Genomic DNA, 14,657 nt, shown 5'->3' on the forward strand with positions numbered 1-14,657 from the left:
TGTTAAACTCAATGGGCCTGTTGCATCCTAACGGAAATACCTCAGATTTTTATATCTGAATATGCATTTCCTGTGTCTTTGGGTGTGCTATCTGCCAAATGTATGTAACAAAATGCATGCCTGTGTATTTCTAAAACATTTAATGCTTTTCTCTTCCTATAAAATGTGATCACATCTAAGGGTGTTCCAGCCAACCCCCCACAGGCCTGCAGCTGTCTCTGTTAAGCTTCAAAAAGCAGCAGTCAACATGTACTTCTAACTGAAATAATCTAAATTTCATCCAAGCATCCCGTTTCATGTCGAAAAACATGAAATGACATAAGAATATCACAACGTTAACTAATACCATCATTTACTAAGTGCATTGTTTGAATAGGCATACCTCCGTTCTGCAGTATAAAGTCTAGACTCACTGTAGAAGAAGTAAATAAATAATTTGATACATAAATAAGAAAAACATCAAACAAAGAAATACTTAAAAGTACGTTCAAAGTTAAAAAATAAATAAATAAAGCAACTCCATAATTAGGTTTCAAAATAGTTTTCCGATCTCAACAAAGGCTTTAAAGGGGCCATTTTTCAAACACTCAGATTTGGGGCACTTGTGGTACAGTAGCGATCCCCAAATGTCAACTTCTTTCTTTTAAGTAAGGAACAGCTTTAGACAGCACATTGTTAAAGCTACAGGCCACGTGAATATCATATGTGTTTTATGTTTTTATTCAGTAAAAATAGTATTGTAGCCTGCAAAGATTTTGCATCTTGGATTGAGTCTCCTACTTTAGAAGTGTGAGTCAAACCTGTTTTTCAGTCTCTCTATATTAGTGAGCCGTAACCTATTAAACAACAACATCAGCAAGGTTAATATTAAAACCCACATGTCTTCTGATCACCTTGACAGCAAGAGGCCTGTTGAAAGATTATCAGCCCACTGCTGACACTGTGGAGACCTTTCAAATATTTTGCTGTTTTCTTGTATCTTTTTTTAAATGAATGCAAATGCAATCAGTTCAAGGCCTGCCATTAAGTTTACAGCTCGTTTTTGTTGTTGCAGTATTTAAATGATGAAAGTTGATTTAGCACAAGTTCAAAATAGTTTCAAACTATGCCACCCCAAACTACACCCTGTATGCTTTAAAATACAGTTCATTAAGCAAGTGTGGAGGGTTATTTACAGTGCAGTTACCAATGATGGGAATTTTTCATCTCTGTGCCGGCGTATTTTACAACGCAGTAGAAAACAGAGCAAGTCAATAAATTATTGAACGAGTGGATTGACAATCACATAGAGTAACTGGCTCTGTCCTGTTCATCATGACTGACAGATGAATACTTTGTGATGAAAAGTGGCATTGTGAAATAAAAAAGGTTATTAGGATTTTGAATTAAAACACTGCTGGAGTGAAATAATGTATTTAATATAAGTTAAAAATAATGAGCTGGCTTCTAAAAATACTGATTTCTTTCACAATTTTTATGGCTAAATTATATATTTTGGCTGTATTAATTCATACAATTTCTTATTTCATAATGTCTAATTTATTTGTTTAGTATTGAACATTTTGGGTCCCCTTATTCCAACTGTAAAAAAAAAAGAAAAAGCATTTTAACATTTTCCAAGATCAAAAATGATGAAAAATTAAAAATCTTTCTAATGAGCGGATGTAAGTTCACGGTTTACAATAAACTCAAGGACTACGACAGAGAAAAGAGGTGAATGCACAATCACTAAAAATGAAAATAAGAAAAATGTAAGACAAGAAAGATCACTCCAAGCAGAAATTACAAGTTGCTCCGAAGCGTCTCAAGAGTTTAACTGCGGTGAGATAAACAGAGACATTGTACTGATAACTACCTATTCTAGGCACCCGATATAATAACAGGTAGCCTGAAGCAAGAACAGAGAGCTCAGAGTACAAAGGGTGATTACAGTCTGAAAGGGTGGCAGGAGCTTTCTGCAAAGCCCGCCTGTCGAGCAGATCATTGATCACAGATCATCTCCTCTAACTCCTGTAATCTTCCCATTCCGCCTGACAATGCCTTTCGCTGTATTCTTGTAGCTTGACACTGAGATTGGCAAAATGTCGAGTCATGGGAAAGAGTATTGTATGCACAGTATGAGCTATAAAATCACATCGTCGGTGTAATATGTGGTTGTTGTGAAATAAACTAAATCGAAGCCAACAAAAAATACTGATGAAAGACGAGGATGCACAGCCAGAGAAACAATGACAGACTTCACTCTGCTGCAGCATTCAATTCTTTGAAATGGAAAATACCTTTTTATGTGTGTTCCTGGGTGCATTTCCCCACCCTCTATCATTTCACACCAAATAATAATGTTTACTTCTGCACAGAAAGAGGGCATTTTCTGTTAAAAATGGTCACCATGTTGGAGAAGGACAACTAAATAAACATTTAATGAAAAGCCTGTAATAGTTTGGACTACATGGGGAAAACCAGACCTGGCTCTGCATGTTTAAATATATATATACTAAAGAAACATTCAGAGAATCAATGGCTCTAACGAATTAAGAGCCTGCACACCTCCTGCTCTGTAATATAACCTCTGCTCGTAAACCTCCGCCGTATTACACAGGGACGAAAAGTGCGAGGGAATAATGGCAGAATGTGACAAGTAATCTTACCTTAAGACACGCGTTTTATCGCCGCTGTGAAGTTCCCACCTGACTGATTGCCTCTGGCAGCGTGCCCCAGAGCTCGGCGTTTCTAATGAGCAAAGAAAGACAGGAGGTGTGATACATGCAGAAAGCCCAAACATTAACTGAAGATACTCAAGAAACATGAGGATGTGGATTTGAGGGAAGAACTACAGTGATCATATTAGAGTCATTAAAGCTCACAGGAATAATCAAAGGATTTGCTAATTCTTAAAGACAGCTAATGACCCACTTATATCAGCTCTTCACTAAAAGAATTATATTGCTTATACAGTAAGGATGGGGGAAAAAAATCGATACAACATAGTATTGCGATATTTTGCATGGCAATATCGATAAGCGGACGCCAAGTATTGATCTTTTATTATATAAACTATTAACCTCTTAACAAACAGACGACCGCTATTCTGTCTTTCAGAGGTTGTAGTATTGAAGATACTGGTATCATAGAAAACTAAAAAACAAAAGGAATCAATTGGTACCGTGTCATGTTAGCTTGTCAGGAAGAACACTAAATAACGCTCCAAAGTCACGCTAAATTTTGGTGAGGAAAAACTGGCATGGCCATTTTCAAAGGGGTCCCTTGACCTCTGATCTCAAGATATGAGAATGAAAACTCTGAGATGAATAGAGTGAAAACTGTATCTTATTAGATAAAACAGATGTTTACATATTGAATAATTTGCAGTTGAAAAAAGTAACAAATTGCAATACTCGTGCAATTGACACAAAAATGTTGAAATCTCAATAAATGACTTAATTCTTCTTATAATATTGTATCGTGGGGCCTCTGGTGATTCCCACCCCTTATATACCGTATAATTATATTGTATATATAACCTATTGCATAAGTAATTAAGTGTATTTATATCACACAATTAATATCACACTCAATATGTCTTTACATTCAGATTGGAGCTTTATACATCTTGCACATCGTGACACCCTGGGTAAGATATTAACTTACCTACCGAAATAGAATAATCAAACTATGTCTGCAAGTCATCATGGATCTTTTTTTTTCCAGATGTGTCTGCAGGCCATGAAGACAAACACAGAAGCTTGCAGAGTATTGCAGCCATCCTCATCTTCATCTGACTGCCACTCACAAACAAAAACAAACAAATACATTTGCTGAGGGAGAAAACAGAAAATCCATATACATGTATCTCTATAATTTAGACTGAAAAGTAGAGCACACACTTAAATAGATCAGTCGAGCTTAGACCGTCTAATCCAGATGGGAAAAAAACAGGAAATTGGTATTGGAAATGTTTTTTTTTAGAATTACATAAACATGTCTTCATGAATTATTGGAGGGCAGGCTGTTCCAAAACAAGAGCTACATATTTTTGTGATATAGAAATAAAATTGAGAAAACAATTGGTTTAACCTTAAGGCATGCTAGCTTTGAGTTTGCTGGGGAGAAAGAGGGAAAATAAATAAAAAGAACCACACTAAAAATGTCTGTGCGGTAGTTTGACAAGAAAATGAATTCATTCGCAGGCATCTGGCAGACAAAATGTCTCTCCCACTCCAGTAAATGCGAAATAAAATGCCTTACCCACTCTGGTGCAATCGCTATTCTGACATCCCATGGTCTCAGTTAAAGGATGGACGTGCGAGGGACTCGGCAAATGTGAGCCTGCAACTTAACACTACACTCAAATTGAAAGACATGAAGGAGTGAAAGGGACGTGACAATAAAACAGCAGCAAGAAAGTTGAATTAAAGAGACTTTCAAACTGTGATCCGATGAATCAAATACAGCAATGTGTAAACAGTACAGTCAGAGTCACATTACAATTTGTGCAAATGTTTGATCATTCGTCTTGGCATGAAGCAATATTCGGTACAACGGGCATGATAGTAATGCGAGGACTTAACACAGCATACAAATTATGTCGAGCTCTCAAAGTCAACCGGAGCGCCTGCGAGGGGGTGAAGTGAAGTATTTACATCCTGAAGTAAGTGCCAAGTAATGTAAGCAGCATAAGAAAAGAGCTTTCAGGTTTTTTAATCATCGTTAGGACACTTACAATCTCTCAGTGTTGTACAGTGCAGAATGGAGTGTTGAAAAGCATCTCGCTATGAATAATTCTTCACATTTACATGTAGATTTTGAGTTCCTGAGTCAAGATTGCACATGAAACATTCCTGAGTATAGACCATTTTACACTTTTAGATTTTGTTTGTCCAAAATTTGCAATACAATATGTACATATTACAGCTTTGTTGTGTAATTTAACTCAAAAATGAATGACAGAAAGGCCAGTTTAAAAACATGTTTTGTTTTGTTGGTACATTTGCAAACGTTACTGTAAACTATATATATATATATATATATATATATATATATCTAAATGGTAAACTTGATAAGAGTAGCAGCAGTAACTTAAAGTTCCCATGAAACCGCATATTTACGTGTTTCCTGTAAAAGCATTCCTGAAAGCTAGGGAGGGACTTGTAGCGTATATTGATTGGCGTTTACAGTAGCCAATAGCGCTCAATGTGCATTACGCCCCCTCGCCAACTTTTCGATCGACAGCTCAACATGGAGTCTTCTCGACGCCACAATCGCCTATGGGGGTGGATTTTACAGACGAATTGGACAGGGATGAAATGGAGGAAGAAGACGACCACGAAGAAGTAGTTTTTTGGAGTGAGGCCGTACATATGTGAGCCGAGATCCAAAGAGACACAGGCTCATTTTGATATGAACTGATGGATACCAATATATTATTATCCATTCATGATTGGACGCAAAATTAGGATACACCCTCGAATGCAGGCATCAACATTTTTTAATTGTTTTCCAGGAAATGACTAACTCCAAAATACCAGAATATCTACAAAATAACATTCTTGTAATTGTGACGACCAGGGCGATATATATGTGATAAAAAACACTTTAACATCTATTTTGATTTTATGGGAACTTTAAGAGGGCGGCTTAGCAATCAATCACAAACAGTTATAATAAAATAGTCTATATACTTGCATAATATAACATAGTTTACACATCTTAACATTGTAAATAAGGCACGCTGTTATCTAGGACCCATTGATGGTCAACGGGTTTCCAAACCTGGTTGTTTAAAAGGCACGTTGTGACAAAGTGTATTCATTGTAACTGCAGAGCTCTGTGCAGGAAGCGAGTGCTATATTCTGTGATATTGACCCGGGTCTCTGGTGGTCATAGATTATAACACCGGGGCCAACACCTGCATGCCCTATGACAAAAAACTCTCAGTTCATTTAGATTCTGCGAAGAAGAAGTGATAAATTAAATAGATTTCACCAGAAAATGCATAAAAAATCTCATAAAATATAAATCTGCTGTTGCTCATACATTCATTAGATATTCTCAGAGAAATGTCCAGTTACATTCACAAAGACTCTGAATAGAAGCTGTCTGTAAGCTGTGGCTGGTGCACTCATGGGATGTGTTGTCTTCCTTGCAGACCCAACATGTTTGACAGCTGGTTGACTCTGACTGACTCTGCATTGTCCCACGGCTGTAGCCTCGATGTCTTTCATTAAACACCAGCTACAGCTGATTCATTCAAAGCCTGCACATCTGACAGAGTTGTTATTATTCATTCCTTATCAATGCCCCTCATTAAAGTGCCTGTCAGCGAATCACAATGTGAGGTAGGAAATAACTGTGGTTTAATGTGTTTTTGGGACCGACTATTCTTATAATAGTCATTGATATGTCTGTAAATATCAACATAAGTGATTTTTGCAGTAGTGAGCCCAATATCTGACCTGATCACACCCACCTTAACACATCAGGGCACGCTTCTCTCTTTTATACAGTTTTTACAGAGCAACATATCACCATTATAACCAACAGCAAATGTAAACAAATCTCAAATATAACGAAATTTGAAGTTCAGTCCTGATGTATCCTAATTCAGTGCAACGTACGATGCTTTCAGAGGATCATTTGGTCTTTACACTCTCCTACGTTATGCTTAGGTCAGCGATATAATCCAAACAAAATCAAACTGGCGTTGTCATTGGCGTCAGTTGTTGAACCTTCGTGAAATACAGTATAGTTCCTTTTCACAGCATAGCAGGGTGAACACAGGTCTAATTAATAACATTAATTATGGCCCTGTTCCAGTTAGGTGGGCTAGCGCCATGGTGTTGTGCGTGCTGGCTCACTGGAATGGCTGTGATACTAAATAGAACGGGACCATAATTCATTTTATCAATTACACCTGTGTTTACCCTGCAATGACATGCCAAAATGGCTTCAACCACATGGTTGTACACGAAGATCTCCTTGTTATCAACTCATTTCTGTCTGTAATTTAGTCCTTAATGTTTACTGAAAAAATATGCCAATGCAGTAAGAATGTTTCAGCCTTTTTTCAAGACAGTTTGATTTGTCCTGATTCTAGTTGAAATATTCTTACTTGTTTTAAAGGTACAGTGTGTAACATCTGGTGGCATCTGTCTGTGATGTTCAGGATTGCAACGAATTGAAACCTCTCCCGTGTGCCAAGCGTGTAGGAGAACTACGGTGGCCGAAAGTGAAAACGAGAATGGCCCTCTCTAGAGCCAGTTGTTGTAAGAGTAGCGTAGGTCATTTGGAGAATAGCAGAGCCAGTTAGGGTGAATGTTGGAATTGAGTGATGAAGCAAGAGAGAGAGAGCGATGGCAAATGTGTGTGAGCGAACAAGTGAGCAGTTTGTGCAGAAATAAATGATGCAGCTCCTCAAGACCAACAGAGGTTTCCCAGCGGCTGAGAGGAGGAGTGACTTAATTCCGGAGCGAGTAACGTTATCGACGCCGGCCCAAGCAGGAACAGTTAACACAGTGTTTGGTTTGTCCGTTCTGAGCTACTGTTGACACATGGTGGCCGGCTTCGTGAAGTGGACCCGCTCCCTATGTAGATATAAACGGCTCATTCTAAGGTAGAAAAAACACAATGATTCTTATTTTCGGGTGAATATACACTAAAGAAAACATAACTATTAATATTATATTTAATTTCCGCCAATAGAACCCCTAAATGTTACACACTGGTCATGTTTTTTTAGGATTTGATTACAGACAGAGACAATTTGATAAGCTTATTTTTGCAGTGTACCCTCACTGTCACTGAAGATTTAAGATTAGTTATGTTAGAGATGGTTGAGCTTGGGTAGAAATGGCTATGGAGGACAACAAAAAAATAATGACATGTCATTATTGACACAAACCAGGCATTGGTGTGCTAGGAGACCCGAACAAGTCTGTTCAAAAAGTTTGAGCCAATCATTCTGCCGGTGCAAATCCCACCCATTCCAACTCGGTTACGGTTTACTGCTCTCTCACTGTAAGTGCAGTGTGTCGTAAAGTGCGTTACACCTGCTCCGCTTCTTGGGAGGTCTTCAAAGACTCCAATGGCAGCTCGTCTGAAGTGTCCACTGCGTTGTCGTGGGCCTGAGAGTCATCCTCCGTGTGCTGGTGCCTCGCAAAGTTCACAAAGACCTGGAATAGCAATGAGGAGAAGAAGGTCCTTAAAGGCAAATGCAGGATAAAAATCTTATAATACACAGAGTACTGAAGGGCCTGTGGACATTTCTCTACCCATCTCATTTTTGCTCTCCACCCCTCAGCCTCTAAAACAAACAGAAATAGCGGCACAGACAACGGGGCGCATGCGAATGAGTTGCCAGACAAGGGCTATGAAGCATCAAGTAAGCGTCTAGCCCCACACAGTGAATGTCAGTTTGACATCTTTGACCAGCTGAGAAAGAGAATAAAACAATCATTCTTCTCTCTGTGACGCCCATTTAATGTCAGAAGAAATCAATCCGACGGCGTTCATAAAAAAGCTGTGTGTATTTCATTGTGCTGTAAACATCGCTGTACTCCAGGCTTTTTATTCTCTTAGCATTAGCTGTCTGTTGTGATAAAGCTACACAAAGATTGTTTTTACTCCACAGGAAAAAGCAACAAAGAGGATCATATAAAATGATAAGAGCATTGCTTTTTCATTTAAAGGCTGCGTGACCATAAAAGGTTATGTGAATTACTAGATTGTATTTAAAATATCAATGGAAGAAAAATAAATAAGAAAATCATGCAGACCAATTCCATCAGAAACTACTCAGACTCCCCGTGAATTAAATCCTTTTTCATAGCTACATCGCCAATAAATGAAATGGGATAGAGAGTAAACACATGTGCAAGAGTATAAACAATAGTGTCCTTTCAGGCTTCTGTTTTTGAGAAGCTCAGATAATGAAGTCAGGGTAATAATGATCTTCTGTTTTTTAATTAGCCAATTTGTATAATATGTAGCTTTATAATTTAATGTTAATGATAAAGAGAAGAAGTCCAACATTCGTAAATTCCGTTTTCTGAATAAATGAAGAGGGTTGCCAATTACGCTGATGTATTTACGGAGTCATTATCGTGTAATATCTTGTTGGACAGGATGCATTTCCATTGTTCTTGCAATAGGCTGTATTCATTTATAGATTATTCATTAATCTTTAAAAATAGTTAGACATTTTGAGAAACACACATTTATTTCCCTCTAAAACTAACAATAAAATGTATATTTGTGTACTGAATAAACAAACAAGATATACAAATATAAAGTAGTACATTTTAGTGGTGCTGGTAGGCAGACTTTTGAACTTTGGACAGAACTGGGCTAGCTGTTTCCCCCCGCTTCCAGTCTTTATGCTAAGCTAGGCTAATTCTGTTTAGTCATCAGATTATATTGTCATTTTAGTCAAACTTACTTCATGTAAAATTGTATTTTATCATTATCTGATGAAAAACACAGGTTGAATGATTAAGAATACAGTTTTGCAGTTAGTTCGAGTCGCGATGGCGCTCATTAATGATGTGCGGTTCAGTCGCACCCACTGGTCCATTGTGAGAGCCGATCCGCCAGCCCAACATGTACAATAAAAATATGTGTTACTCAACCACCTGAACCCGACCTCCAAACTGACAACTTTATGCATTATAGTAGCACAATTGTCAGGAATGAGGTGTGAGACAAGAAGGACAGAGACGGACTGAGCGCCGCCGCCAGAGCGCATTGTGTGTGTGTGTTTGAGATAGAGAGAGTGAGAGTGAAGGGAAGAGAAGGTGGAAGGTGACAAAAATAAAGATCGATTTTGGAGAAGTTTATATGTTTTTAACCTACATTTTAATCTTGTCTTTTTTCGTCAATGATATTGCGCGTTTGATATCGTCACCGTTAGTGTTTAATGACGTCGGTGCCATTGTCTCGTCTTATAAAAAGGTGGTTGACGAACACATTTGGTCATAGTTTAAGTTAACGAAATGAACACTGATGATAATGGTATCGATCTTCTCATCTAACTTTCTGCAAGAAAGTTTCCCAAAATGTATTATTCCTTTAATATGGGACCATATGATTGTAAAGTACATGTTGAGTGCACTATTTTAAGTCATGATCATCACGTAAAGTTCTACTCACAACCTTAATATTATGGTTCTACTCCCTTAAGAAAACCTATAGTGTTATTACAGCTGATAATTCCTAAATTACTCTTTTCTTTTCTCTTCATCTAGGATAGGCTTACGGAGAACGAACACTCGTTTCCTGGAAAACACTGCTCCTAAGTCACTCTTAGAAGCAACCCAGTACAGACAAAGCCTTACTGTATTTGTTGGCCTCAGAGGAGCTGAACAGCTGAAACAGTTGGGAGTTAAATGCCTTGCTCAAGGGCAGCTTGGCGGTAGTAATGAGCGGTGGCAAATTCTGCTCTTTCAATATCCTGACCCAGTTTTTTTTTACTAAGGAGTCAGATTGTTTAAACTAGGGATTTCACGGAATCAAATTGTTACGCTTCCAGTAAGAATTTGTAATTCTCCAAGAGCGGATTAGGATCCTTTGTTCTCTCCAAGGTAAAACAGGCTTTTGCCACTTCATATACTGTATCTCCAAAGCAAAATGTTTTATTCAGACAAATAAAAACACTGTTCTTTCAGCCATCATTATATTGAGATTCCGTACCTACCTATGTAAAGCTTCCTGACCTCAAAGCTCGCAAATCCGGTTGCTAGTTGGGTGTATAACAAGTAAAACAGCAGACTACCTCTTTACTGAGGCGTAAGCTATGCCTGCAGAACGCCTGAGGCTAAAGTTTGCTTCTGTGTGTGTGATGTCAGACCATCAGCAGTGTGTATCAAGGTCACAGTTGTCAAGGCATCTTATCAGGGGAGAATGTGTAAGAGGATAAGAATGACAGTAGCAACAAATACAGCCTCCGCCCGTCTCTCTCTCGGCCTCTGACCCTGCCACTGGCTGATATTGGCTTGATGTGCTGAGGCATGCACCACATTTCATATTCAGAGTCAAGGCTTTATAGTTTTGCAAAAGAATATCTAAGCACGGTTTGTATTTAACTTTCTATAAGAATCCTAGTACGCTAAAAGAAAGTGCTTCAGTGGTGCAGATGACAGCGTTTCTTGACTGAGACGACCATGGTTAATCCATCCCATGCTTTGTGATGTGACTTTCCTCATAATGTACACTTTCTGTATTTAGCCAACCATCCATTCATGACCTGAACGTCACGCACCAGTGCCGCTGAGTGGCATTTTCTTAATAGCAGATGGATACAGGCATTAATTACATTGCAGAGGCTACATTTGGGTGTTTATTTGATGCCTGTCGAGGCAGAACAGAGGAGGGGACAGAAATGAATCACCCAATTAACCTCTCCCGTATATCAAAGGAGTCCTTGCAAAATGTTAAAAGGATATATTTTTTTTTACATACATGCCATCCACATGCCCATGCTCTGCCATGAGACAATCTTGAAATGTTCGTTAGCAGTGGAAGATCTTGCTGTAGTCTTAGAGTGGACAAAACGACTGCACTATGAATTATAAGGCATGAATACATGCTTTGAATTCCATTAAGCATAATTTATTAGGAATTTAGTTTATTATGCGCAAATTAAACCTGTGATAATATATATTTTTTTGTAATTTGGGGGCAGTGCAACAATCTGTAAATACAACTCATCACCTTAAACATTAGAAAATGCAAATATGTTAGCAAACGGTTGCATTTTCACATGCAAATATGGAGCAAAAATATTATTTATTTGGACACCTGGACACCAATGTAATCCAATATTCAGTAATTGTAATGGTCTCCACACACTCCCAAGAGGAATATCTGGCTCTTTAGCACTGAGAGTGAACCTAAATAGTAAAGTAAACCCAAAACAATGAGCTGAAAGACACAAACGCTCCATATAGCAGAGGGCAACAGCAGATTGGCTGATAATTATCTGTGGGTTTGTTACAACGAGCAACCCTTTTCCACATTAAACATAGTCATTTGACACATTTTTTTTTAATATACAAATCTTGACTGGTGCAACTTTAAGTATTATTTTACAGAAAACTACTAAATAATTCATATATTTCCTTTTTTTTTTACTTTTAAAGTTGCAACTGATGCATTATACATGTAGTCAAATGCTTTTATAAATACTTAAATCATCAAAAGACATTCACATTGACTAGGAAGCATCATTACACTATATAATTAACCCATAATTGATATTTTTATAATTCATTTTTTTCCTTGAAAATGTATTATTTAGGCATCTATATTAGGGCTGCATCTAATTTTACTATGATTAAGAGCTAATTGGATGGACTGTAAAAATGACCTATATAATACTCAGTGTGTGAGAGCATGTTAGCTTCTAATGGAGGAGAAGGGATTCAAATAAGACTATTATTTAATCTATTTAATACAGTAATAGACTGGACAGTTTTGTGTTACATTAATTCTGAGAAGGGTATAAGTGTTTCTTAAGAGATTACATTATTTGTATCATATTGTGTGTAATGAAACTAAAATGTTTGCAAAATATATTGGAGAACATTTGATTTTTAAACATAAGAATACAGAGAAGTGTAAGTGACAATTAAGACATATAATATGCGACTAAATCTGCTCCAGTGGTGCAGTAGTGGCAAGGTTGAATGTGGATCTTTGTCCACGCATAAAGTAGCTAAATACTTCACATTCCCACCACACAATCTGCTTCTAAAAGACAGTTTAGAAAGTCACATTTTCCTTTCAAATGCTCCATCTGCTCTGCGCCGTCTTGGCCATCAGTGTTAACGCCTGAGCTGCAGGCTGTGTGGATCAATATTAATTGTAGTGCAAGTCTGGTGTTATACTATAGGTCAAGGCTCCTCTCTATAAATCACCAGCTGAAAGGTGACAGTCTGGGTCTCCACAGGTTCTCCAGTCCTCCCCTCTGTGTTTCAATACTGTGACCTCTTGGTCAAAGTATGATTTATTTACTGCCTTTTATCTGGTAAATATTGACCAGTGCAGAATGTGGGGTGAGTTGACGAAAAAAGTTAAATCGGAAATTACGCAAGGTTGGAGGAACACCTGTGATCTGTGAAGTAGAAGCAGGATTTTGCTAAAAATCCTTATAAAGAAACCAATCTGACTGTAAACCAGGCAAAGTTAAAGCGTTTAGCTTAATTCATAAATCCCTCTCCTGTCTTAGTGGTATAATTGCCCCCTAAAGGGCATATTCTACTTAAATAATGCTGCAAAAGATGGTTTCATCTTGAAGTAGAGGTTATCCACATGTGATCATGTTGATAATGAAATGCTTAACATTTCTATAATACATGATTTATTGAAATGCAACAGTGCCGCAGTACAAATGAATGCACAGACAACTCCCTTCATCACTCCTTCACATCCATGGTGGAGTGGACCGATGACCTGTCTGGACCCGTCAGAGGTCATCCTCACCTCCCACCTGGTCTTCTGCTGCTGAGCTAATGGCGGGCTTGCAAGACCAGACACACTCGCCTCTGAGAGCCTGATTGCATCAGGTCCCTGGGGCCATTTGGAAAACACAAGGTGAAGCCAGCCCGTAACATGCAGGGCTCAGTTTATCTCACCAATCAGGTGCTCCAGCTAAAAAAAAACTAAAAAAAACGCAACTGGCTGGAGGAGCTTTTTATATTAAAAAACACCCTCAGCCCAGATTCTTGATCAATACCGGGACCTGGCGGCTGAACTGTCTTGGCTACACAAACTCAGTGTAGTCCTCATTGGTCAGTCTGACAGCCTAAATGGGAGAGGACAACGTGTAGGCAATGATAGATCTTTAAATCTCATCCTGGACTGAGCAGACTTGCATTAACCGAGAGCACTTAAAACGCTGCAGGCATTGACTCGTGACCTAATGATCTGTTAAACTGAGCTGACACTCCACAAAATTACATTTGGACAATAGAACATGGCCCAGGATACTCGACAGGCAGACTACATTTTGCCCGTATGAGAAGTGAGATTTTGGAGTCAAATTGTGCATCTCCTGCTACTGTACAAGCTGAAACCAGCTCAAAGTGATGTTTTACTCTCAAGAATAAATTATTTAACAACTTCCATGCTCGACTCCACTTTTTCACTTTCCCCAACTAGATACAGATGCACTGCAGCACTGATTTTGATAAAAGGAAAATGTGCCATCACCAACCCTGTGCCTTGAACAAACCTTTGGAAATAATCTAGTTTCCACAATTTAGACTAACAACACCCAAGGCAAAGCGGAAATGTTTTGCACATTATGGAGCCAGTGTGTAATTGCTTGTGTTGTGCATGGTTTGTTTTTGCTCTTTTCAGAGCCTGCCAGGTTCCCAATGCATAGCCACATCTGGGAAAAGCATTTATACAAGTAAAAAAAACGTGGACTCTGTGTTGGTTTGTGAACGTGTTTTGCAAATAGATTGCTTCCATTTCTGATGGTAGAGATGAAGATGATCGAGAGATTGGAATAAATGCATTGCTGGCTTTGTATAGTAGCGACAATGGATGGAGATGAAGAGATTTCCGTTGATTGATTTTACCTTTACCTTGGAGAATGATACTATGGAATATTGATCAAATGGACAGTATATTCACCTCTAGAAATGTCATGAGCTCATCTG

General features: G+C 38.3%; 1 protein-coding gene across 1 annotated transcript in view; it reads right to left on the reverse strand.

Moving 5' to 3' along the window:
• Positions 1 to 4,682: 4,682 nt before the first annotated feature.
• LOC119482014 (phospholipid-transporting ATPase ABCA1-like) overlaps positions 4,683 to 14,657 on the reverse strand; it is a 191,122-nt gene continuing 181,147 nt past the window's right edge. Inside the window, exon 52 of the mRNA XM_037759373.1 lies at positions 4,683 to 8,168. Coding sequence (XP_037615301.1) covers positions 8,040 to 8,168 — 129 coding nt within the window. The 3' untranslated portion in view covers positions 4,683 to 8,039. The remainder of the gene's footprint in view (positions 8,169 to 14,657) is intronic.

Source organism: Sebastes umbrosus, chromosome 22 (assembly GCF_015220745.1).
Source record: "Sebastes umbrosus isolate fSebUmb1 chromosome 22, fSebUmb1.pri, whole genome shotgun sequence".
Lineage (NCBI taxonomy): Eukaryota > Metazoa > Chordata > Actinopteri > Perciformes > Sebastidae > Sebastes > Sebastes umbrosus.